Source organism: Juglans regia, chromosome 10, assembly GCF_001411555.2.
Source record: "Juglans regia cultivar Chandler chromosome 10, Walnut 2.0, whole genome shotgun sequence".
NCBI classification, from domain to species: Eukaryota; Viridiplantae; Streptophyta; class Magnoliopsida; order Fagales; family Juglandaceae; genus Juglans; species Juglans regia.
This window is the reverse complement of record NC_049910.1, coordinates 36338415-36360747: the sequence shown is the minus strand read 5'-3', so window position 1 is coordinate 36360747 and position 22333 is coordinate 36338415. Positions and strand designations below refer to the sequence as shown.

The window sequence follows — 22333 nt, the reverse complement described above, 5'->3', positions numbered from 1 at the left end:
TGTACAAGTATTTCCATTAGAACTCTTAAGTTTGAAGTATTAAACCGTTATTCGTTTGAGTGTGAACTAATACCATTCCCATACCTTTAACCCAACCCAACATGAAAGTCACTTATGATCAAAACAGACATTACAATTTACAATCTGGCTTGCTCAGGAAAAGGAGAAAAATAAAAAAGAACATCACAAGCTAGCTCAAAGCCTTAGCCCAAGTGTACAAGTTTTATAAAATTCTGGTGAGTTGAGAGTCAGTTTGAACCAAGTTAGGCCTCGAAGCTGAAAGGTTTTGGTTGAGCATAAGAACCCTACCCTTTGCAAGTACCAGATCGACCTAATGTCTCCTTAGTAGATTCAAAAACTTGATATTTCAGGATATGGAATCTCCTCATTTTCATTTTCTGCAACGGTCGAATTCAAAATTCAAGTTTCACCATAACCGGACTCAAAACAAACAAATGGTTTACAATTGGCATGCCAATATGTTTGCCAACCCAGAAAAAATAAGACGAAATAATTTCTCTCGACTCCCTGTCATTGCAAAAACCTCTTACAACATCTGGATGATTCTCATATACACATAATACATTACGCATAGGGATCCATGCAATACCCTACCCGGATTGCAGGAAATCTGAACATGGGTGCGGGCGATGCCCACCCCGCTTCCTTGGGCAGGTGACCCGAGCCCCTGCATGACAGGTGGGGCATGTAGACTCCTGTCCAGCACCCCTGTCGGAATTGACTGCAATCTAGGTAGGGGATTTCAAGAGATCCCGATTCACATATTACAACCACTTGAAATTAATCTTCTGATTCAATTGTACGTGTAACATCCACCACTCATCTCTACAGCACTGAACCAACCAAAAAACTACATCTTGGAGATCAACTTCATGAAATAATCTACTGTTGGATTTCAGAAATCTATTTCATCAAGACCCTATGTCAAAGCCTGAACCATGTCAAAGCTTGAAGAATATAGTAAAGGAAGTGCACCTGCAGTCATGGATGTCGTAGAGTGTAATAGTTGCTTGTCTTCCACGTATAGAACCCTAGCCATTTTATCGCATCTTGTCCTACCCAAAATTACATGCTTCAAGGGACGTGTCAATGGCCCGGTCATATCACTGCATTGATCATACTTTATGGGACTTGCTCATTTATAACCACATGAACTATGTAGGTCCACTAAAAGAAAAATTCCTAACTTCTACTTCATTTACCCCTCCCCCTCTCTCCTTGCAAAGGATCCGCTGCTCAAATGGGAGCACTAAGCAATCCTATCTAAAAATACATATACAAGAATGAAAAGTATACCTTCAGCAAAACTGGCTACCCGTGTACATACATGAACAAAAAGTGCAGGCGATGAAGAACCAACAGTCAATTAAGGTGGTTCTCCGACAATTCTACCATCTTTCATCTCCCACCCAGTTGTTCTTCTCCTTCGGCCCAGTAGGACCTTCCTCCCCATACAGCTCCACCGGAAACTTATCAAATATGTTCTCCACTGAATATCGAAGCATCGCAGGCAAAATATTGATTATCTTATCCAGTTCAGTTCTTGAATCGTAGACGATAGTTGGACCCCACTTTTTCATAAACTGCAACCAAAAAGGTTCCGTAACAAGCCCATCTCCAAGATACTCTGCTGCGACAAGTTCATAATGGACGCTTGAATTGACATACAAGTTACTTTGGGCACAATCATTCCTCACTCCGATCCCCAGCTTGGAGGACCCCTGGAGATAGACTCCAGGATGAGGGAAGCTTGCATGACCACTTTTTGATGAGTAAACAACAGCCCTATTTCCCTCCATGTACTCCAAATCATAAGCATCCACCCACTTACCACCACTGTGCTGTGAGAAGTATATACTCCAAAGCTCTCCGGTGAAGTTACATATACGGAGTGTAAAATGCTCCCAGTCACCAACATGCTCTCCAATCTTGCTAAGAGCAATATTCACTAACCCAACTTTTAGTGTAGCAGGCCCATTGAAGGGGCAGAAAACCCACATTGCAATGTCAGTAAAAGTAGCACCAAAAGCGGGCTTCACGTGAACATAAAGTTTTGCACTTTCCAAGTTTCCATGTTTGACACTCTCTCTCCGATCATCACATGGCAAGTCAATCCAAAACTCCCCATCATTCACTCCCCCACCCGGCAAATTTGAGCCACTATCATCAATAGCTTCACCATCCAAAATTCCAGCTCTGAACAACAGTGCTCCCTTTTTGAAAAACCATGAAAGAGAAGATGGCAAGAAGACCTCTTCTGGATGAAAAAATACAGTAGGTCCATAGTGGTGAATTAATGCATGAATCTGCTCATGGGTTGGCATTGCAGCTAAAATAGGATTTAGATTCTTCAAGCATGCAATATGAAGCTCTTCTCCAGCATCCCAGTGGCCACTGCAGAAAAATGTACCTACAGGAACTCCTCTCCCCAACATTCCCCGGTGGCAGGGTCTCATGTCCCAAACTTCAAATGGGAAATTTGGAGATTTAGAACTGGAATTAAGTATTGGGCGGTAAATTTCACATTTGTCGGTTAGATCAGCTCGAACACATCTTACTGCATCCAGCTCAGGCTTGTCTGGCTTACTGGTAACCAAATAGCCCATGGGCTTGTAACCCTTAGGTGGCTGAGGAAGCCAAACATAACCACATGCACCGTCCTTTTCCTTGCTCCCATCATCAGGTGTCCATACTAAGGCATAATCAAGGGGCTCTTGAAGAGCTGGTGACTTATCAGGGTCGCAAGAAGTACCTACTTCCCGAGCCACAAGAACAAATCCTCGTAATGGCTGGCTGTTAGGTTGGCAGTAGTGGCCAAGGCAATAGAACCCATCAGGTATATCCACCGGTTTATAAAATGCAACACCTTTCTTGTCTTGTGCCAGGTTGTAGCCCCAAATGAACTCAAACCTGGAGATCTTAATAACTTCTAATGCTCCCAAAATTATTTTTCCAGAGGCAAAACTTTCACCTAAGAAGGCAAGCATACAGTCAACTAATTTAACAAAGTAACTAATTTTTCACGCTCATGATTAAAAAAACACTAATTTTTCGTGCTAAGAGGAGGTTAAAAGCACAATGACCTGTTTCTAATAAGTAAAAATGCACAATGACCTTGAAACGTGAAATTAATATACATATCTAAAATAACAGTAACCAAAGGGGTTTTTGTTCCATTATTAAAAGATAAATCAAAGTGTCGGAGCGCTGAAGTTAAAAATCATGTTCTAAGAATAAATCTCAACTGAGGAATAGAAATCCAAGATTCAAAGAATGCAGTAATTTCTTAAAGAGTTTTACAATCTCCAAAAGGACACCCCAGTCCACTAGCTTCAACAGACCAAAACCTACCCCATCAAGGAAAATAAAAGTGAACTTAGAAGGGAAGTAAAAATTCATGGAAAATAAAAGACAAATAAAAACATTGATGAGTTAATTTCAATTTTATAGAGGGTTCTACAACGAGTTATAATAATAAAATATTGCAAAAGTACATTCTAAATTAAAAGAATAACATCAGACACCATTTTATCTATTCCGGATCACTCATCATGCAAAAGAAAATCAACCAGTCACCACTCTGTTATGTGCAATCAAATTTGAGTATCTTTTCCACAAAAGTACACAGTCCAACAACAATCCGGGTCGCCCATACCGTAGAATAGACACATTCAAGATGAAATCGTGTTTTCCTTTTTACGCTTAGGTAAGTTAAAGTACAAAGCAGCCAACCGACAAAACATTACGAACCGTGTTACCAAAGGAAAGGAATACAGCTGATAATGAATAATGAAATGAGGGCCCCTCTCGCGCAATAGCCTTAGAATAGAATACTAAACTCAGGGCAAGGGAAACATAAGCGATAATGATCGAGCTCAAGCTCAAACCATCATCAGAACGCCAAATTAACCCCCAACAGGTAAAGACAGCAAATTGCGCATTTTTTTATGTTCAACTCCAAATCCCTCTCTGGTATATAAATCGAATTGAACACACCGTTGCTCGGCAAAGTTGACGAATAACTTTAACCGTAAGAAACAAACGTAACCAGCAAACAACTTCAACCATGATCCATTTCCACAAGCAAACCATAATCGAAGAAAATCCAGAAAAATGCGTTACCAGGAAAGCGAAAAGGAAAAAGGTAAAACCACAACTGACACAAGACACACTCCTCAGCCAAACCCAACCATCAAGATCGACCAGGAAAAGGAAGCAAAACCCACATTTCATTTCACCAAAAAGATCGGCATTAGCAAAAAAAAAAATAGCCCCAAAAGCCTCGTACCTTTAGGCCATTTGGGAAGCGGAGCAGGCAGCGAGAAGGGCTCGGGCGAAGAAGGCGGCGAGAAATCGGTGACTGCGTTCCAATATAAGCACTTGCACCCAAACATCATCGCGAAAGGTTAAGGCTCTCTCACATGCAATAGAACCTTAAAAAGAATAGCTCTCGAGGCCTTGATCTCCGAGGCCTCTGGAACCGAGAGTGGGATATGGTTCTGTGACCTCCCCTTTACCGCCCCCACCTTAAGCATCAAGTCATGGTGTTGGGCCCCCCGATGCTGCCCTGAATTATAATAATAATAATGCAATGATATTTTGTAGCTCTGGTAGTTGTAGACGTCTTTCCTTCTCCCGTTGAGCTCTTTGCTATGCTTTGCAACTTGCTTTTGGATGTTTGGAAAAGTGGAATTTTTGTGGTTGTGGGCGGGTGGAGGAATTTCATTGCAATTTGTTAATGAATCATGTTGGTGAGAAAGTGGGGTTGGGTTGGCATTATCTCGCGTGGTGTATAATCATACTCGGGGTGATCGAAACCGGTGAGGGGTGATGAATGACTCCCAGAAAGTTTGACAGGAACGTTTTCAAAACTCGTATTTTCCTTCCTCATTTTATCCTCTTAAATAATTTCTTATTTTAGTGATTTAAATAAAATATTATTTAAAATAAATCATATTGTTGGATGTAATTGAGTACGAAAAATTAGTGAATTTTTAGCGGCCACGTCTCAAAAGACTAAAAAAATGTGAATTTAACTTTTAAGAAGTGTTAGATTAAAAGTGAACTCAATAAAGATATTTTGGTTAAAGTTTAATTAGATTGTATAAAAATTTATTGTAATAGATTCAATAAAGTTATAATATTTTTAACTTTGGTCATTTTCACTAATCAAATTTGTTGAGTTTAAGTTGCTGGCCAAATATTATTCTGGCATAAAAAAATCTCTCTCTTGCGTGTTATTCGTTTCGTGCGAGCTCACAACTCCAGAAAATTCATTTTCGTCTCAAAAACACGAAGCGTCCAAATCCCAAACTCAACCACATAAGGAGGCTAGACTCCATCAGTCATCATTTCAATGATGTGACATCATCTTTCTAGAATGTTTCAAGTTCTAGTTCTGCAATATTATTATTAGTTGATGTCAATTTTTTCTTTTAAAATCCAATATCAATTATAGAAAATTAATATGTATTGTTTTAATAACGAATAAATATTTAAAATACAATTAGAATTAAAATAAACGAAAATGTCAAAATCAATATTTTAATAACATAGTGATATATTTGGAAAGTCTGTTATTTGCTGTTGTTAAAAAGTAGCTAGCTAAATTTATAAAAACGAATTTTTTGGCTAAATTTTGGTCAAAGTTTATTGAGTCCACTACTAATACTCTAATAATACATACATTTTATACAAATAACTTATTTGAAAGGGTTTGATATCATTCCTCAATAAATATATATATTATAATAAAAAAATTAATAATTTAACATCTCACGTCAAATCATATTAATTTTAAAAATATATTTCGTAAACTAAGAATTTATTTTAATTGCTTTAAAATAGTTACATAAATTATCACAAGACAAGAAATCCTTACAACATTTTTTCAGGAAACAAATATGGATGATTTAATAAGCAACCGATGGGAGGAAACAATTTGTTGAAGGACCATTTGAGGTGGGTTCAATTCAGTACTCTCATCATCTGTCAGCTTGCAATTAGAGTTGTAGTGGGCCTGCACGTGCAAACAACTTATCAACAAATAATTTCACCTATCCAATATTTTATTTTGCATTATTTATTCGAGAATATTATCCTTTATAATTCTATGGTAATTTATGCTTTATCTCTCCTTCCTTTTTTTTTTTAACAAAATATGTTTTCATAAATTACATACATTGTTTTCTAGCTGTCTAAAATGACATTTAGGATGGCTATAAGAATTAAACTCAAGAGATATTTTATGATTTATATTCAAATTCTATAATATGAAGTTTTTAAATAATAATATTGATAAATTGACACAAACTTTTTATTAGAGACAGATACGAAACTATCATATGATTTGGACAGTAAGATTCTCTTCACAACTTCTGAATATGAGATGAGTTGAGATTGATTTTCACGTGATTTTGTGAAAGTGTAGAATTCATTAAAAGTGTGCTTTGAATTGAAAAAAATTTAAGAAATGTTTTTACCAGAATTTGGAAATTGACGAGATTCATTGTAAATAATATAAATGAGAAATATTTTAACTATAAATAAATTTTATAAAATTATATTTATAGAAAAATGTATAGTTTGATATGATAGGTCAAATTATAAAATTATTTTTATTATAAATCAAATTTTATGTATTATATAAAATCACGTTAAAATTATTTTTATTATAAATCAAATATAATTTATTGTAGGTCAAATTGTTTTTATAATATATAATTATTTTATTTTATAACTTACACCGATATATCTCAAATAATAAGTTCACCACTCACATTAAAGTTGAATAGTACAAACTTCAGATGAACAGTTTAGCCACGTGTACGGCTCTGCCAAAAAAAATCAAAGACAACGCATTCTCTATGTACAAAAACACGTTTTTGAGCATTTGAACGTGTTCCAGAAGGACTGTAGTCAACCCACGTGATGCTTTTCTAATGCGCGTGGGGCCACGCTGCTGGCATTTGCATGGAAAGGCAAGCTGTCAGGTTCTTCTGGAATCAAAAGAGAACAAGTTGATATTTTTTTATCAGTTTTGTTTCTCCACCATGCAAAGTTGATATTTCTTTTTCATCTCTCTCTCTTTCTCTGTTTTTTCCCCTTATAAGAGGAAGAAATTGAAAGTAATTACTGTGAATTAAGCACCATATATAAAAGGGGTTCTGTAGACAGCTCTTTGGTTCAGTTTCTAAATTCCTTTTTAAGATTTCTTTTTCTGTCTGGAGGTTCTCTGCGATCATTAGAAGACTCCTTTGCATCTCAAAAGGTTAATTTTCTTTCTGTTTTTGCCAACTTTCCCCATCTCTCTGTATCTTTAATGGAGCTTACGCTGAAGAAAAAGTGACCTTAAATTCTACTTTTCCTTTGCAACTTCACTGGAATTTTCTTTTCTCCACAGGGATTGATACCCAAAACAAGAGATATTGGAGCTGTTGTATTATCAAAGAAGAGAAATGCTGCTAAGAAGCTCTTCAACACCGGTTCTGGGATCTCTCCTCTCATCCTTCCCAGAAAGCCCCAATAACCTCAATCACTGTGAAACCAATATCACCATCAAACACCCACCAACTGCCATTCCCCAAAGCCACCACAAGCTCTCACTCCGCCAAAATGGGTCTCTCAGCCTCTCCTCATTCTCACGCAACTCCTCCCCAATCTCTCCATCCATCCCTGACCTCGACCGGAGTAGAGGCTTTCAAAGAGCTCAGTCCGAAGGAAACTTGGAAGGACTAGCCTTTGCTTCTTACAACAGCAATGATCAAGAACCCAACAAGGTTTTGGACAGACCCAAGTGCTGTGTATTGCAAACTATATCGTCTATTAGAGGTGGACGCGAAGATGTAGAAGGAGGAGGAGAAGAAGAAAGGGATACAGAGGATGATGGAGAGAGAGAAGAACTGTCACAGAGGAATGAAAGAGGGGAAGAGAGGGCCATGTCAATGGAAGCACAGACGCTCAGTTTGGAGAACAGAAGGAGAAACATGGTTTGGACAGAAGAGGCGACGGATGTTATGAATGGAATCTGGAGTCTGGGTTTTGGAGGTGAAAAAGAGCTTCTTGGCCAAGGGATGTTTCTTGCAGGAGGGCTAGGCGTTGGCGGCGGTGGTGACGGCGTTGGCGGCGGTGGAGAGTCCAACTCAGCAGGCCCCGATGGGGATGGCGGGGATAATCGAGAGGTTGAGGAGTATTATAAGAGGATGGTGGAGGAAAATCCCGGCAACCCTTTATTTCTGAGAAATTATGCTCAATTTCTGTACGAGGTTAGTTTCGTCGCATCTCTCTGTCTTCATCAAGGCCGACTCTATTAAGTGCTTTGCTGGGACTCTCTTCATTAGGGCATTGTCACTAAAGCTTACACTCTTATTATATTGACAGTGGAGGAGAGATCTTCAGGGTGCAGAACAGTACTACGCTCGAGCTATTCTAGCAGATCCCAAGGATGGTGAAGTTCTATCACAGTATGCCAAGCTAGTGTGGGAGTGCAATCACGACCAAGATAGGGCTTCAACCTACTTTGAACGTGCAGTTCAGGCCTCTCCTCAGGACAGGTACTGCGTGTTCTTTCGAATATGAAAACTTTATTACATTAGAACGAAGATTTTTGTTTTATAGGTCAGGTACTTGGCATGCATTTCTCCTGCAATTTAACTTTGGATTCTTGGTTTCCAGTCATGTACATGCGGCATATGCTAGTTTCCTCTGGGAAACAGAGGAAGATGAGGATGAAAGTGATGTGCCAAAGGAGAGTGAAGTCATGCTCATGCCTTCACATTTTCATGGAGCTGTGGCTTCAGCAAGTGCTTAAAAGTTGTGGGAATGGCATTAATGCAGTGGAAGTATAATTTCGAGACAATGGTGATTTGAAAGAGATACTGAGAGTGGATGGCCTGTAATACATATTTTATTAGATGATAGCATTATTTATTAAATGGTAGCATTTTTTTCCGAGCTATTGACTGATGGCATTACTCGATGATGATGATAAAGGATGGCCCCTGACATTGCATGTGTATAGAGAATCATTGATTATATGGCCACACAATTTTTTCCCTCTACATCTTATATTTTGTCTGAGGTGGGGGTGGAATTTTGGAGGTGGAATGGTGACAGAAAACAGAGCTACTTTGGATTAGCCAAAGCAGCAACACAAAATGAACTAAACATGCTTGTTCCGCATACCAATGTGCCCTCTTATCACTGAGATTGGCCGTTCTGAGGAATAGTCTTATCTCACAGGCAAGCAACACAATTCATCGTCTTGAATTTTATTATCTCAAATATCCTGATAATAATCAAATCGGATCTTAATAAAATGTCACTTGAAGAGACGAACTAAAACTAAAGATAAACAAAAATGGTGAGTGCTTTGTGGTTAGCGCCTACACTACTGGGAAAAGGGGATAGAGATGGGCACATAAAATAGACCATGGAATTTATTATGCATTTAGGCCTAGTTTGGGTGTCAAGATATCATTACTATTTATTATTTTATTATTATTTTTTACTTACTTTTTTTTACTCTTCATTATTATTCAATATTATATCATTACTTTGTCACTACTACTCACATAATACCTCAGAATATCTTACTATCCAAACGTAGCCCGCAATTAAATTAAATAGTTATAAATACTGTAAAATTCACTTGCATGTCTCTCTCGAACTCTAGATCCTCTGACCGAATTCAAGGAGATCAAAATCATAGTGTGTAATAAAACGCAGGCGACGGGCAAGAACATTGTAGTAAAACATTGAAATACGAGAATACAGGTAAGCATTAATTCTGAGACCGATAAAAAAAGTCTCATATACTGTGATAAGAACCTAGGGTCGTCCATTAAGGAAGCAAACATGTTTTCCTGAAAACATGGGGCTTAAAATGCTTAGCAAAAACATCCCACTTGAATTGCATGATAAAACTCATTCATCCGGGGGGGAGAACAACATAATAGCTACTACCCACACAAGAAACAACACAAACAAGTTTCTCACAAATCCCATTCATGTAAAATGGCACACCTGAAAGTACGACATATTTCCTGGAACCGCTAGAAGGAAAGTGTTTTATCTGAATGAGCCCGAAAAGCTTAACTCCCAAATCCAAAAACTAAGTTTGGCCCATGAATAGTTTCGCATGTCGGTAGATACTTGATTGCCTGAGTCCTTTTTTTTTTTATCTCATCGTGAACCACGCTGATAAAAATCATTGCCTCTTAGTCTGTTGTATTCACCACTATCCTGATTGCTTCCCCTGCCCAAGCTCCGAGCACCAAAACGCCCCTTTGGGGCCTCTGTTTGGTAACTTCCTCTTCCTCTACCCCTTCCTGGTCAACGTATTTCACATAGATGTTAACAGACCACAAATTTGGTGAACTCACATTCAAGTCTATAACAAAACAAAAGAAAGAAAAGTTGGTTACTCCAAGCACACCATTGTACTGGGCAAGAAGATGATATTGGATATGAAAAATTAATTACGTGTGTATGATAAGAGCCAGTTTGGCCCATAAGTGCCGATGAACCCTGTTTCTACATTTGGTTTGACATGATTCATAAGACGTGATCGACCACAAGCCTATATCAAAGCAGACACAGCAGGTATTGCTTTGATTCTGAAAGCAAGAAGCTTTCTTATTCTTCTCAACACTAACCACCATAAAAAAAATAAATAAATAAATAAAAAAAACAAAAAATCATCACTACCACAAGTTGAGAGCAAGGACTATCACAATCACCACAGCTACTACAGCAGTAGCCATTGTGTTGAATAATACCCATGCTCCTGTGGCAGCACATTGCCATCAAATCCATATTACCAACCCTCTTGTAGGAAAAAATATAATTTTGGAAAGTTACTCTTTGTTTATATTCCAAATATTTTTGATAAGTTTTAAATATTCCAGGGAAATAATTTTAGCCAAGACTGCCTTAAAGAGCAATTAGTGAATCCCACATTAAGAATTGCTCACAGCAAACAATTAAATAATAGATAACCAAGAAGGAATATGTTTGTTAAGCTCATTTTTAATACGTCCAATCATGCTGGGTTAAAGAATACTTCTTATTAGAGAAATAGTTTAGGGCACATACTTCCACCTCGATAAGCACTGCTGCTGTTTGGTCTCCTCTCTTCAATGTAGACTTGCCTTCCAGCCAACTGTATTGGAGATGCCTACAGAGAATCAATTTATGCTGGTCAATATCACATTAAAGAGTACAAACTTGAAATTTTTTTTTTTTTTTTACTTGTCAAAAAATAAAAAAAATTATCAATCAAGCTGAGATTTTGGAAGACTATTGAAAAGATCATTGAAGACATACAACACGCCTTTTTTTTGAAAGTGACATTAATAACAGCACATAAGGCAGTCTGGTTCTTTAGGCACACCATATGACAAACAAAATATATTCTGTCCCGAAAATATAGTCCCATTTTACATAACATACATTTCATGAGAATAACATTTAATAAAAATCTATTGATCTACCATAGCTTTGTTTTCCAGGATTGTCCTTATTACAAAAAGCGACAGGAGTATCAAAACTTAAATTTGAATCTGAATTAATGAATAAATGAGTATTATTGGAAAGTGAATTGCTTTTATATTTTGATTTTAAAATATAGAGAATTAATACAATATACTACGATATTCACATTATATACTCTAAAAGGACTAGTCAATGATACAATTGGAACCTCATTGGAACCTTATAAAGAGTAATAACTTCTCATTCCCAAGCAATGTGGGATCTCATTCACCACCTACCCTTATCCTTATTATATGAGGTATCGCAATACAATTGTATCATTGACTAATCATTTTGGAGTATAGGTCATGTGGTTTGGGTCTTCCCATTGGGGTTGTTACAAATGGTATCAGAGTCTATCCCAACTAGAAATGTGGGACTTGAGCCGTGCCACTTACGACGAACTGGCCCGGCGAGGACGTCGGGAATTTAAGGAGGTATATTGTGATACCTATATGATAAGGATAATGGTAAGTGGTGTACGAGATCTTACGTTGCTTGGGAATGAGAAGTTCTTGCTCTTTATAAGATCTCAATGAGACTCAAATTGTATCATTAACTAGTCATTTTGGAGTATAGATCATGTGGTTAAGGTCTTATATTGAGGCGTTACATCAATCCAAAAGATATAACAATGGACAGGTAGATGATTAAAATGACAAGCCAATACAGAAAATATAAGCAATTAATATGAAAATAAATTCGATAGATCAAGCAAAGGATCACATCATAGGATTGGGTAGGTAGACAACCAAGGTAAAATGATTGCCATTATATAAACAGGATATTCACAACTCCCTGAAGACATTTTCTACTAATTTAAACATGGAGAGAGAGAGAGAGAGAGAGAGAGAGAGAGAGAGAGACCTTGAGTGCATTTTGAACGCCCATAAGGTCTTCGAACTCGACAAAAGCATAACAAAATCCAATTTCCTGAACAAATTGATTGCCTTAGCTTCTCTTAAGGTTATATCATATATATATATATATACATACATAATCTATATAAACTCAGTCCAAACTAAGATTAAAAAACTCACCTTGCGTAACCTAATAAAGATTCCATCAGGTATTATTTGGCCAAAGTTCTTGAATTCTTCCTCAATTTCTGCTTCTGTAACATTAGAAGGCAAGTTTCTCACATAGACAGACTTCGGTTCACCTGGAAATGATTGGAGAAGGATCAACTTAAAGAAGAAAAGAAAATACTTCAACATCAATATAAATGTAGAATCTCAGAGTGGAATATCATCAAGTTAATGCAAACTATATACAATATATTGGTATATGCCACATAAAAGTGGGAGTTTGGACTCATCACATGGTCCTCAAAGAATGAATCTATTTGCAAACCTCTTTGTTGATACACCAAGCACACCACTTAAGTGGAAGCCTGCTACAGCAGCTTACATAAAAATTTATTGATACTTTGACTCTATTTATAAATATAATGGGTCCCACAGTAAGTGGTGCATTACATACTAGGCTTGCAAATAGCATATTTCATTCTCAAAATGTTGGTACAATTCTCATATGAATGTTACCTGAATATGTATACATATATATTTTGCTAACAACAATATATAGATTACATGAAACGGGAAGAATAAACATTAGAGTCAGCCAAAGACCACTAATAAGTTCAATTTATGAATCAATATATCAAATCTTGACAAATTTTCAAAACATGAATCAAGAACTAGACCTTCTTCTTCTTCCACTGTCAGACCCTCCTCCACTGCATCTACCCCAGCTTCAGGCACAAATGACGGCACAAAGTTTGACTGCTGAGAAGCAGGCAGTGGTGTATGATTCCAATCTGATACAGCTGGAGAACTTTTGTGTAAAGATGGTTGGGATGCAACTGATGATGCAGTCTGTCCTTTAGAAACTCGCAGCTAGCAAGTTTCAACCATTAAAAACAACACCCGTGATGAATAAGCCAACCAATCAAACACAAACAAGTAAATTTCAAACTGTGAAAAATTGACAATGAATCCATTGTTACAAAATAAAGGATATATACATAAATACCAAAACCAACAGACAAATAGATATCGATAAAGGTTCCCTCTTTCCCGTGCATAAATCTTTTTCTATAACCAATAACAAACATGCAAACCCCTCCACATGCATATTTTTGTTAATTCAATTAATGTATGCCAGATTTGCAATCGTTTCTACAACCCCAGTTCCTCTCATAGATGATCTTTTCCCATCGATTATGCCTAGATCTTTGAATTATTATTTTTTTTATAGGTAAAGATCTTTGAATTATTATTGCATTAACAATGATTAATGAGATCCAGGGGGTAGTGTAGCTCAAATAACAATCATCTTTTGATCATTTCAGCCAATTTGATAAGAATGAAACAAATGAAGAACAATAAACAAGTGAAAAGCAAAGTGGAATATACTTTTGATAAGGGAAAATAGAATATATAAAGCTAAAAGTGAAACAAACAAAGCCCATACGGTGTAGAGGCATATTGGCAAAAGAAGAAAGATAGCGGCACATTGAAAATGCACACAAAGGGAGAAAGGTGAATTAACTCCCCACCCCACAAACCCACACAAAATCTAAAAATGGAAGAGGTGCATACAATAGAAGCATAAGTCTTCTTTGGTGCCTCTCCCACAGGTTCCTCCACAGCTGGAGCTGGGGCTTCATGCACAGTGTTTACCATGCTTTGAAATGAAGGAGATGGCTCCTCTACAGGAGTTTCCTCCACCACAATTTCAGTCTCATAGTCCTCTTGCTGCTGTTGCTCTGGTAGACTGTACTTATCAACTAGATCATCTTCTATGTGGATTGAATTCACATAGTCCTGGGCCTCTTCCACATAGTCAGAAACTGCTAAATGCACAGGGTTAAAAGAGAACAAAGAAAAAAGAACAGAAAAAGGTGATCTGTTTGCCTATTAAAATCTAGAATAGTTAGATGCCAATAGTGAAGAAAAAGGCAAATTTGTCAGAGATCAAGGAAAGATCTATGAACATATCTACTTTCCATATCAAGAGATTAGGGAATGCCAATAATAATTTGAACCCATAATTGATGAACATATCTACCTTACATATTAATATTAAAATACCACCAACATTGACTAGGAATCTCAATCATGACTTCTAATAATTATGCCTTAAATTGGTAAAATAAAGAAGAATCCATGACGGTATAACTAACCTTACAATTGCACCGAACTAAACACAGTCTAGGGTTGAAAAGGCCAAGACTAGGCACTAAAAACTTTATAACTGAGCTGAAATGCCCAAGACCAGGACCCTAAAAACTTGCTGGAAATTTTGAAAAGACATCTGCATCATACAATGAGTCCTATATGCATATAATTGCTTTAAGTTTTAGGTTGAGCCATACAAAAAATCTCATGCAAAACTTCCAGGGTCCAATTACAATAATTTGCAGAGTAGTAATTCGATTAATCTCAAAGTAAAGCAGTGGCATTACCTGGCGGCTCGGGAAGAGTGTTAGAAGGATTTGGTTGTGCGTCGAAATTGCCTTCTAATGGAATGGGTGCTTGATGTTGGTATATTCTTCCATCATCAACAAACTGAAAGATATCATTGAGAACGAAGTAACCCTTCTCTTGAGGAGCAAGGAAAAAGCTCTGCACAAAATTTCTTCTTCCACTGAAATCTCTGGTTTTAACCAATCCTGAAACCATCACCAAAACACCTCCATTCCAAGAATCAAGAGAGTTGATTGTCTTGATCTCAATTGCAGTAAAATTTAGTGATATGAGAAGTGTATGGATTTCCTGCAGAAGGGAAAAAACCAACATTAATCAACATGGAGAAAACGCAAAGCAAGGAATAAGAAACAACTAATTCATAAAGCAAAAGACAAACAACAGGGCAAAAACAAAAATTTAAGGAATCACAGCTATTGTATCTGCAAGATCAACAGCCATATCAAATTGCATCTGCAAGATATTGGGATACAAATTTCATATCACAATTCCTCTTACTACAAATGTCGTCTGCCCCTTAACCAGCCCCTTGGAATCCTGAAATGGTAATAAGGTGTGAAAGAAAATCATAGAAAACTTGCTTCTTGAATTCTTGGCACAAAAGAGGAAAGTGGCTCCAATAAAACATGCTATTTCGAATTTCTAACTATTTTCTCTTTCTTCTTTTGGGCTCCCCCCTTTTAAGTGCAAAGATGATTACTATGGATCCACGGGGACAATCTGGGAAAAATGGAGATCAGGTATGTGGAAACTAAGAATGTGTTATGCTATTAAACAAAGAGAGAAGACAATGGGCATTAGACCAATCAAGAAGTTCAACCCAACTCTTCTAGAATGGTTATGAAAATTTAGATAGCCGAACCATAGAGTAAATACTTATCGAAGTCAGGGATGAGCAAGAATGACAGAGAATGTGGCTTCAATAGAGTGATTCTCTAATGTTGGGGTTTTTTTTTTTTTTTTTTTTTTTTTTTTGGGGGGGGGGGGGGGGGGTTACCTCCAAAATAGATTGTGGCAACTGGAATTGATATAAAGCATAAGGACCGAAAGTGTGCATCTTCTACAAAACCCCATGAATGAAATCATGCCCTCTATTGTAGGACATGGAGAGTAAGAGATTTAGAAAGATATGTGTGGTATGAAAAATATCCTCTCACATACTGATATCACCTCACAACTCTAGATAAAAAGGAATTGAACAATATGTATTGGTTGACTTCCCAGAAACAGACAATACTTTTTTCTTTATAGGTAAACTTCACAGAAACAGACAATATTTTGGGCCGAGAAAAAAACAATAGGACTTTTTTTGCTTTTCGTTTCTACATTTCCAAAAACACAAGATCCATCTAAAGTGACTTCATGTCATTGGCAAAAGATGGGTGCCATGAAACTATCCTCTACAATCATATGTACTGTTCTAATTATCGACCTATCAACACGAAATTCTAAGGTAGAGTTGGCATTAACAACTTGTAAGAGTTGATTAAATTTTTTATAAGGGTTGGATCTGATAAAGTGGAAACAATTTTCATTGCATGTCTTTAAGATTTCGTAAATAAAGCAGGTCACGTGTCAGGAACTAGTGCAATATGCTTTATTACACCTAAATAAGAAAAGGAAAGTATCAACAGCCTCTATCTCTATGTAAACCATACTTGGTTTGAGACATTTTGCATATATGCCTTTCTTTAATAAAATTCGTATTTACCGATTAAAAAAAAAAGAAAAAAAAAAAGAGACATTTTGCATATACACTGTCATGAATGTTTGCCTTAAAATATGTCATAAACACAGTTTCCTTTTGCAGATATATAAATTTAAGTCAATAAGATTGCCTGCTAATATATATGTCCGTATAATCGCACAGATGTATAAGGTATGGTGACCATTTGTTCACATTTGAGCATTTCATGGCTGTGCATGATTTTGGTGATGTTTACTTCAGGCATTTATTTTATTAGGATTGAATCACTTTCCTTCCAAACATTCCAGAATTCACTCTGCAAACCTATTCAGGCATTAATATCTTGCTATAAACAAAAACGTAAAACAGTTAGGCAATTCTTCTCGAACTGCATACTTTAAGTATAAGTATCTCTTCCTTATCCATATTGTGCTAGTTTGTGATTGAATTACCAGTTTGTTTGCCATAAGATTATTCTTAATCATTAAGAAAAAAAAAGTTTTCCTGTCATAAGATTGCCATCAAAAGTAGAGATGTTTTAAATAGTTGTTGACTACACAAATATAAGACCACCTAAACTATACAAGAAAGCAAATCAATTGCTAGTGTCAAGGGCTTGGCAAAATAATGAGCTCTAGGAACTTACTGAAACCTATGCTTCCAGGGTTTCTAAAGTGCCAGCGTGGTCTGACCACACCAATGAAGGCAAACACAAAATATTCTTAAGTATCTTTCCAGCCCATTACTACCATCTACCATCTCAAACCCATCCAAGAAGAAAAATTCCACATAGCCATATTTGTAAAAAGAAGTGTCAAAAGGTCAGTAGACAAACATCATTGCAATCTCCTCTCCAGAACCACGACACTTTGACCAATATTTATAATTAAAAAAAATGAACACAAACATCAAACCTAAAACCACAGTTAGCCATCTCTTTGGCAGACACCTCTAGGCATGACACTCATGTTGACCCATTTTAGAAGCCTATTTGGATGCCAATACAAAAAACTTGCCTTATGTTGTCCATGATGAGGTATCTCATACATCTGAACCAACATGTCTGGTTCATAAAAGCACACACTACTTATAAAAATAAAATAAAAGAACTCATACAGTCATGCCCCTATGAGTGGTCTCCGACACCTTACATCCGTTTCCTTGTCCACATTCATAGGAGAAATTCCCTCCGGTTATCTTGTCTAATATAGATGCATTATTTTTATGGATGACTAGAATCCCTCCTACATTTCCTTAATCATTAAATAACAAAGATTTAAATTAACGCCACAAAAAATAAAAAATAAAAACCATTCTCACCTACTGATCATAAAGCTAAATCTTCTAGCGCATAATATAATAAAATGAAAACTGAAAAAAAAAATTAAACCCAGACTATATACAAACAGGTTCATCCTCGAAAGGTGAAAAAAACCATTCCTCAGAATCATATTCCATTTTTAAAAGCATAAACACTGAAAAAAAAATTAAACCCATACTATATACAAACAGGTTCATCCTCGAAAGGTGAAAAAAACCATTCGTCAGAATCATATTCCATTTTTAAAAGCATACACACAAACCCAAGAGATAATACTTTACCAAATCTGATTCACATGTTTTGCACAAGAAAACAAACTAGAACCCACAAGAATCAAGCTTGACCTAGAATGAGATAAGTGATGATGATAAAAAAGTGATGGAAAAATGAATGTATATACATACTCATGCTAAAATTCGCAAACATATAAGCAGTTATCCACAAACAGTTCCCGAAAAGACTTACTAGCATTGCAGAGGCGGACTCGCTTGAATCTCCATCGACTCGTATCATGGTGCTGCCTTCGGTGTAGAACTGATGAACACGATCGGGCTGTTGCTGAAGAACTAGATAGTACTGTCCCACAAAGTACGACCCCACCTGCAAAAACCAACACAATCCCATATCAGCCATTGAAATAAAAAAGTCTTGTCATACATCTATAAACTCCCATATCCATGTGTGCGTGCGTATGCAACGACCTGAGTGGCACCGACACGTCCAGGGTAAGAAGAGGACATTTTCACAGTCTCCTGCTCGCTCCCTTTTTCTAGAAAAGCATGCAGTAGCCGAAAACAAAGATTTTGGGTCACGGATCCACTGATAGGTATAGTATACCGAACCCTAATCTTCAGTAACTAGGGTTTTAAATGACAGTTTTTCGCGTCAGATAAAAACACAGTTCACAGAAACAGTGAGTGGAGATTTCAGAGAAAGGAAGACGGATTGAAAGATATCAAGAGAGAGCCAGAGAAATAGACGGATTTTAAACGGAGAAGGAAAGGAGGGATCGAGGAGAGAAATGAGAAGACTCAAGACGATAGATCTGTGAACAAAGAAAGATAGATAGAGAGAGAGCGCTTTGTCTGCTGCACCGAGTTCTTCCTTGGCCAAACTTTTTGATTCGCTGTTTTTATACTGTGTTGCTGGGGAATACCACACGAAACCACGGCCGTCGGATTGGGTAAATGGCACTTAGGAAGACTTGCCAAATCACGACCGTCCATTACTATTAAAGAAACGTATTCTCAACGGCTGCGGTTTATCTCGTATACCGTCAATATTTACAGTACTTTGTAGGACTGGAGTGGTGTAAGCCTGATGATCGGACGGTGATGTGCAGGACACGATCCTCAAATTGATTGGCTGGGTGAAAGGGTTACTGTATGGAGGGTAGAATCATTATTTAGAATATCTCAGTATATTTGTAAAGAGTAATGATACGTACAGTCGTGAAGTACACAAATATTATGTAGTCATTTTGAAAAAGAGTGGGGTCTACTGTTAAAAAATTAATTTCTTTTTATGTAGATCTCATATTTATTCATTTTTTTCAAAACGACTGTACGGCACTTGCACACTCACGACTGCAAATATCATTTCTCATTTGTAAATAGTAGAAAAATGATTTTAGTCAACATATTTTATTGAATTTTGAGAAATAAGAGAAAAAAATTAATAATATTATAAAATTAATGTTAGACACAATCATAAGTTGTATAAGTGTAATATATTCTTTTTGAAAAAGAGTAGAGTCTACCATTAAAAAATTAAATATTTTATGTAAATATTTTATATATATATATATATATATTTTAAAATACACAATATTTACGCACTCTATGATACAAAATATCATCTTTTGATTATCTCATAAGATGGTATTAAATGATTGTAAATTATTTATTATATTTTATTTATAAACTTATTATCTAATATCAAATCATAAAATGATAAAATAATAATAATAATTAAAATAATAAATAGATTCCTCGATTCTCAATAACAGTTATGTTGGGAAGGTTAAAAGTGAAGATGCAATAATATTATACGAGGCAGCAAACGGTGTAGTTGGCCCAATAGTAGTTGGAGAATTGTTTGGGATCTCTTGGCGTTGAGTTCAGAGGGTTTTTGCTTTTCTGCAAAAAGGGTTTTGTTAATTTTTTTGTTCACATTCACATTGATCGCACATCCGTATCAAAATTGAAAAGTGGAAATGTACTTGTAGGGGAAGGAATGTCCACGTGGCTTCCAAGTTGAGAGTTTCACCTTGTATTTGATTGGGAATTTGGCATGGGTCTATAAGCCCACCCTACATATTGTTTCAATGGGTATAGAGTTTAATTCAAATAAAAGAATAAAATATTTAGATACAATTTTTTTTTAATTTTTTTAAATAATAATAATAACGTATTTCAATTAAAAGTGCAATAAAATTGTCTAATAGGAGTTTTCTAAAAGGTGTCATAATCACTTCATTTTTAGTAAAAATATTATAAAATAGGATTTATTAGCAGCAGATTTATGATATTGTAGGGTTTGATATTGTAGAAGTGACAAAAACAAAAACAAAAACAGGTTGAAATTTTTGGAGAAAGGCCTTGCAATGCTGAGAAGTGAGAAGGAGCTCTGTCAAAACTCATGGCCCATGTCATATATCTCCATCAAGCTCTCAGCCTATATCATGTTCATCAGAATAAGGTCCAGCGAGCTCACTACCCACTCAAAATTTCATCCCACCATCTAACGAACTCGAGGCTTATTAGAGATTAGATTAATGAAAAACTCTATAAATAACCGGCCAATGGAACCGTAGGGAAACCGTGTCCCATGTGATAAAATGTAAACGGCATCGTTTCTTTTCCCCTTCATCTTCTCCTTTTTCTCCATTTCAGGATTTCTTTTGTCTTCCAGAATTCCTTTCGTCTTTTCCCGTTACCTATAGAGTTTTTTGTTTCTTGGTCAGTTTCTTTTTCTCTAGCGCAAAACGATGGACTTCAAAAGGAGGAGAAAGAACCGCCAATCTTTTTTCCGAATGTGCTATCAAATTCGAAATAACATTGCAGAGGAAAGGGAGACCAAGCCAGCTCTTTGGAAACTAACATCATAGTTCCGATATTTCTACACAAGTTGGTGGGGTTGCTACCTGAAAATTTTGATGATTCTTGCGCTTACATCCCCCATTACTGAAAGTAATTTTCTTTACTGGGCGTTATAAGCGCAAGCTTATATTCCACTAATCGTGAGTCAGTAAACCTTATCCACAACTTGCAAAATGGTCTAAACTCTAAAGATGCACGAGATCTACCAATTGTTCATGTGGAGACGAGCAAAGATAGACGAGACACCCACACGAAGACAATGATGTAGAGCTCTTCTTGATAACGGAGACACCCACATGAAAACAACGACAGTGACCCAACAATGCCCAGTTATGGTTTTTTTGTCTGAAATGAGAAATCTGAGTTCTTCTTCTCTTCATTTCATTTCGTTAGTGTTATGTTTTTTTTTTTAATATTTCAGCTGACGAGTCAGCTGATTCTTTCACGATTTCACTTAACGGTTGCATGTAGCAAAATTGTAGATTAATATATCTTTGAGTATTTCGAGGTTTATAGAAAAAATAATAATAAATAATATTTACACTTAAAGTATGTGCAAACTATGCCCACTGCCTTTGAAAAAAAATATAAATCTAAAATACACATGATGAAATTATTTTTTTAATAATAAATTTTACTTTTTAAAAGAAAATATACAAGACTTACACACTCTAAGATTATATTTAGCATTACTTAAAAATATTTTATATAAATTTAAAGTGCGCAATTTTATGTGGACTAGTAAAACTTGCATAAAAAGGATCTATTCTATTTTTTTTTTCAAAGAGTGCACAAAACATGCATTACTCATCTACAATTGACTTATTCAGGTTGTCGCTATATTTGATGCCAATTGTGTTCATTTTTTTTTAACAGTTGAATATGGCATAAGGCACCGTATGGTTATATAGATAAGATGAAAAATATATAAATAGTAATAAGATAGTTTATGAATAATAGTGAAATAATTTGAACTAAAATTATTTCATGAGATTTTGATAAATGAGAGAAAAAACTGAATAAAAATATTATAATATGTTATTAGAATATAATTTTTTAATACTACTTTTATTTTAAAATTTAAAAAAATTGAATTATTTTTTTGTTTTGCTTAGAAGTTTGAAAAAGTTGTAATAATTAGATGAAAAAATTAAAAATTTAGAATTAAAAAATGTTTGTA

The 22333-nt window shown here is 36.0% G+C and overlaps 3 protein-coding genes across 5 annotated transcripts; 1 reads left to right on the top strand and 2 right to left on the bottom strand.

The window, feature by feature from the left end:
- Positions 1-781: 781 nt before the first annotated feature.
- Positions 782-4757, bottom strand: LOC108981220. Its single transcript, XM_018952324.2, has 3 exons — positions 4528-4757; positions 4310-4493; positions 782-2992 (listed from the first exon to the last, which is right to left on the bottom strand). The coding sequence occupies exons 2-3, from the start codon at positions 4416-4418 to the stop codon at positions 1410-1412; spliced, it is 1692 nt and encodes a 563-aa protein (XP_018807869.2). The 5' UTR covers positions 4419-4493; positions 4528-4757; the 3' UTR covers positions 782-1409.
- A 2399-nt stretch (positions 4758-7156) lies between these two features.
- Positions 7157-9080, top strand: LOC108981222. Of its 2 annotated transcripts, XM_018952329.2 has the most exons (4): positions 7157-7291; positions 7424-8285; positions 8401-8573; positions 8695-9080. In XM_018952329.2, the coding sequence occupies exons 2-4, from the start codon at positions 7479-7481 to the stop codon at positions 8828-8830; spliced, it is 1116 nt and encodes a 371-aa protein (XP_018807874.2). In that variant the 5' UTR covers positions 7157-7291; positions 7424-7478; the 3' UTR covers positions 8831-9080. The 2 variants fall into 2 exon arrangements, with proteins under 2 accessions (XP_018807874.2, XP_018807875.2); XM_018952330.2 differs by having other exon boundaries at positions 7169-8285.
- Positions 9081-9769: 689 nt separating this feature from the next.
- Positions 9770-19169, bottom strand: LOC108981221 (nuclear transport factor 2). 2 transcript variants are annotated; one of them, XM_018952326.2, is made up of 9 exons: positions 18754-19169; positions 18518-18652; positions 15023-15332; positions 14157-14407; positions 13259-13451; positions 12594-12715; positions 12421-12486; positions 11116-11197; positions 9770-10411 (listed from the first exon to the last, which is right to left on the bottom strand). In XM_018952326.2, the coding sequence occupies exons 1-9, from the start codon at positions 18790-18792 to the stop codon at positions 10239-10241; spliced, it is 1371 nt and encodes a 456-aa protein (XP_018807871.1). In that variant the 5' UTR covers positions 18793-19169; the 3' UTR covers positions 9770-10238. The 2 variants fall into 2 exon arrangements, with proteins under 2 accessions (XP_018807871.1, XP_018807873.1); XM_018952328.2 differs by having other exon boundaries at positions 9770-10349; positions 18754-19168.
- Positions 19170-22333: the final 3164 nt, after the last annotated feature.

Coding starts and splice junctions, on each gene's coding strand:
- LOC108981220 (XM_018952324.2), bottom strand. CDS start 4,418: ATGATGTTTGGGTGCAAGTGCTTATATTGGAACGCAGTCACCGATTTC. Junction 2,993..4,309: donor GCTTCCCAAATGGCCTAAAG/GTACGAGGCTTT, acceptor TTGCCTTCTTAG/GTGAAAGTTTTGCCTCTGGA.
- LOC108981222 (XM_018952329.2), top strand. CDS start 7,479: ATGCTGCTAAGAAGCTCTTCAACACCGGTTCTGGGATCTCTCCTCTCA. Junction 8,286..8,400: donor ATGCTCAATTTCTGTACGAG/GTTAGTTTCGTC, acceptor TTATATTGACAG/TGGAGGAGAGATCTTCAGGG. Junction 8,574..8,694: donor CAGGCCTCTCCTCAGGACAG/GTACTGCGTGTT, acceptor CTTGGTTTCCAG/TCATGTACATGCGGCATATG.
- LOC108981221 (XM_018952326.2), bottom strand. CDS start 18,792: ATGTCCTCTTCTTACCCTGGACGTGTCGGTGCCACTCAG. Junction 18,653..18,753: donor GACGTGTCGGTGCCACTCAG/GTCGTTGCATAC, acceptor TGGTTTTTGCAG/GTGGGGTCGTACTTTGTGGG. Junction 15,333..18,517: donor AGTCCGCCTCTGCAATGCTA/GTAAGTCTTTTC, acceptor TCCCTTCTGCAG/GAAATCCATACACTTCTCAT.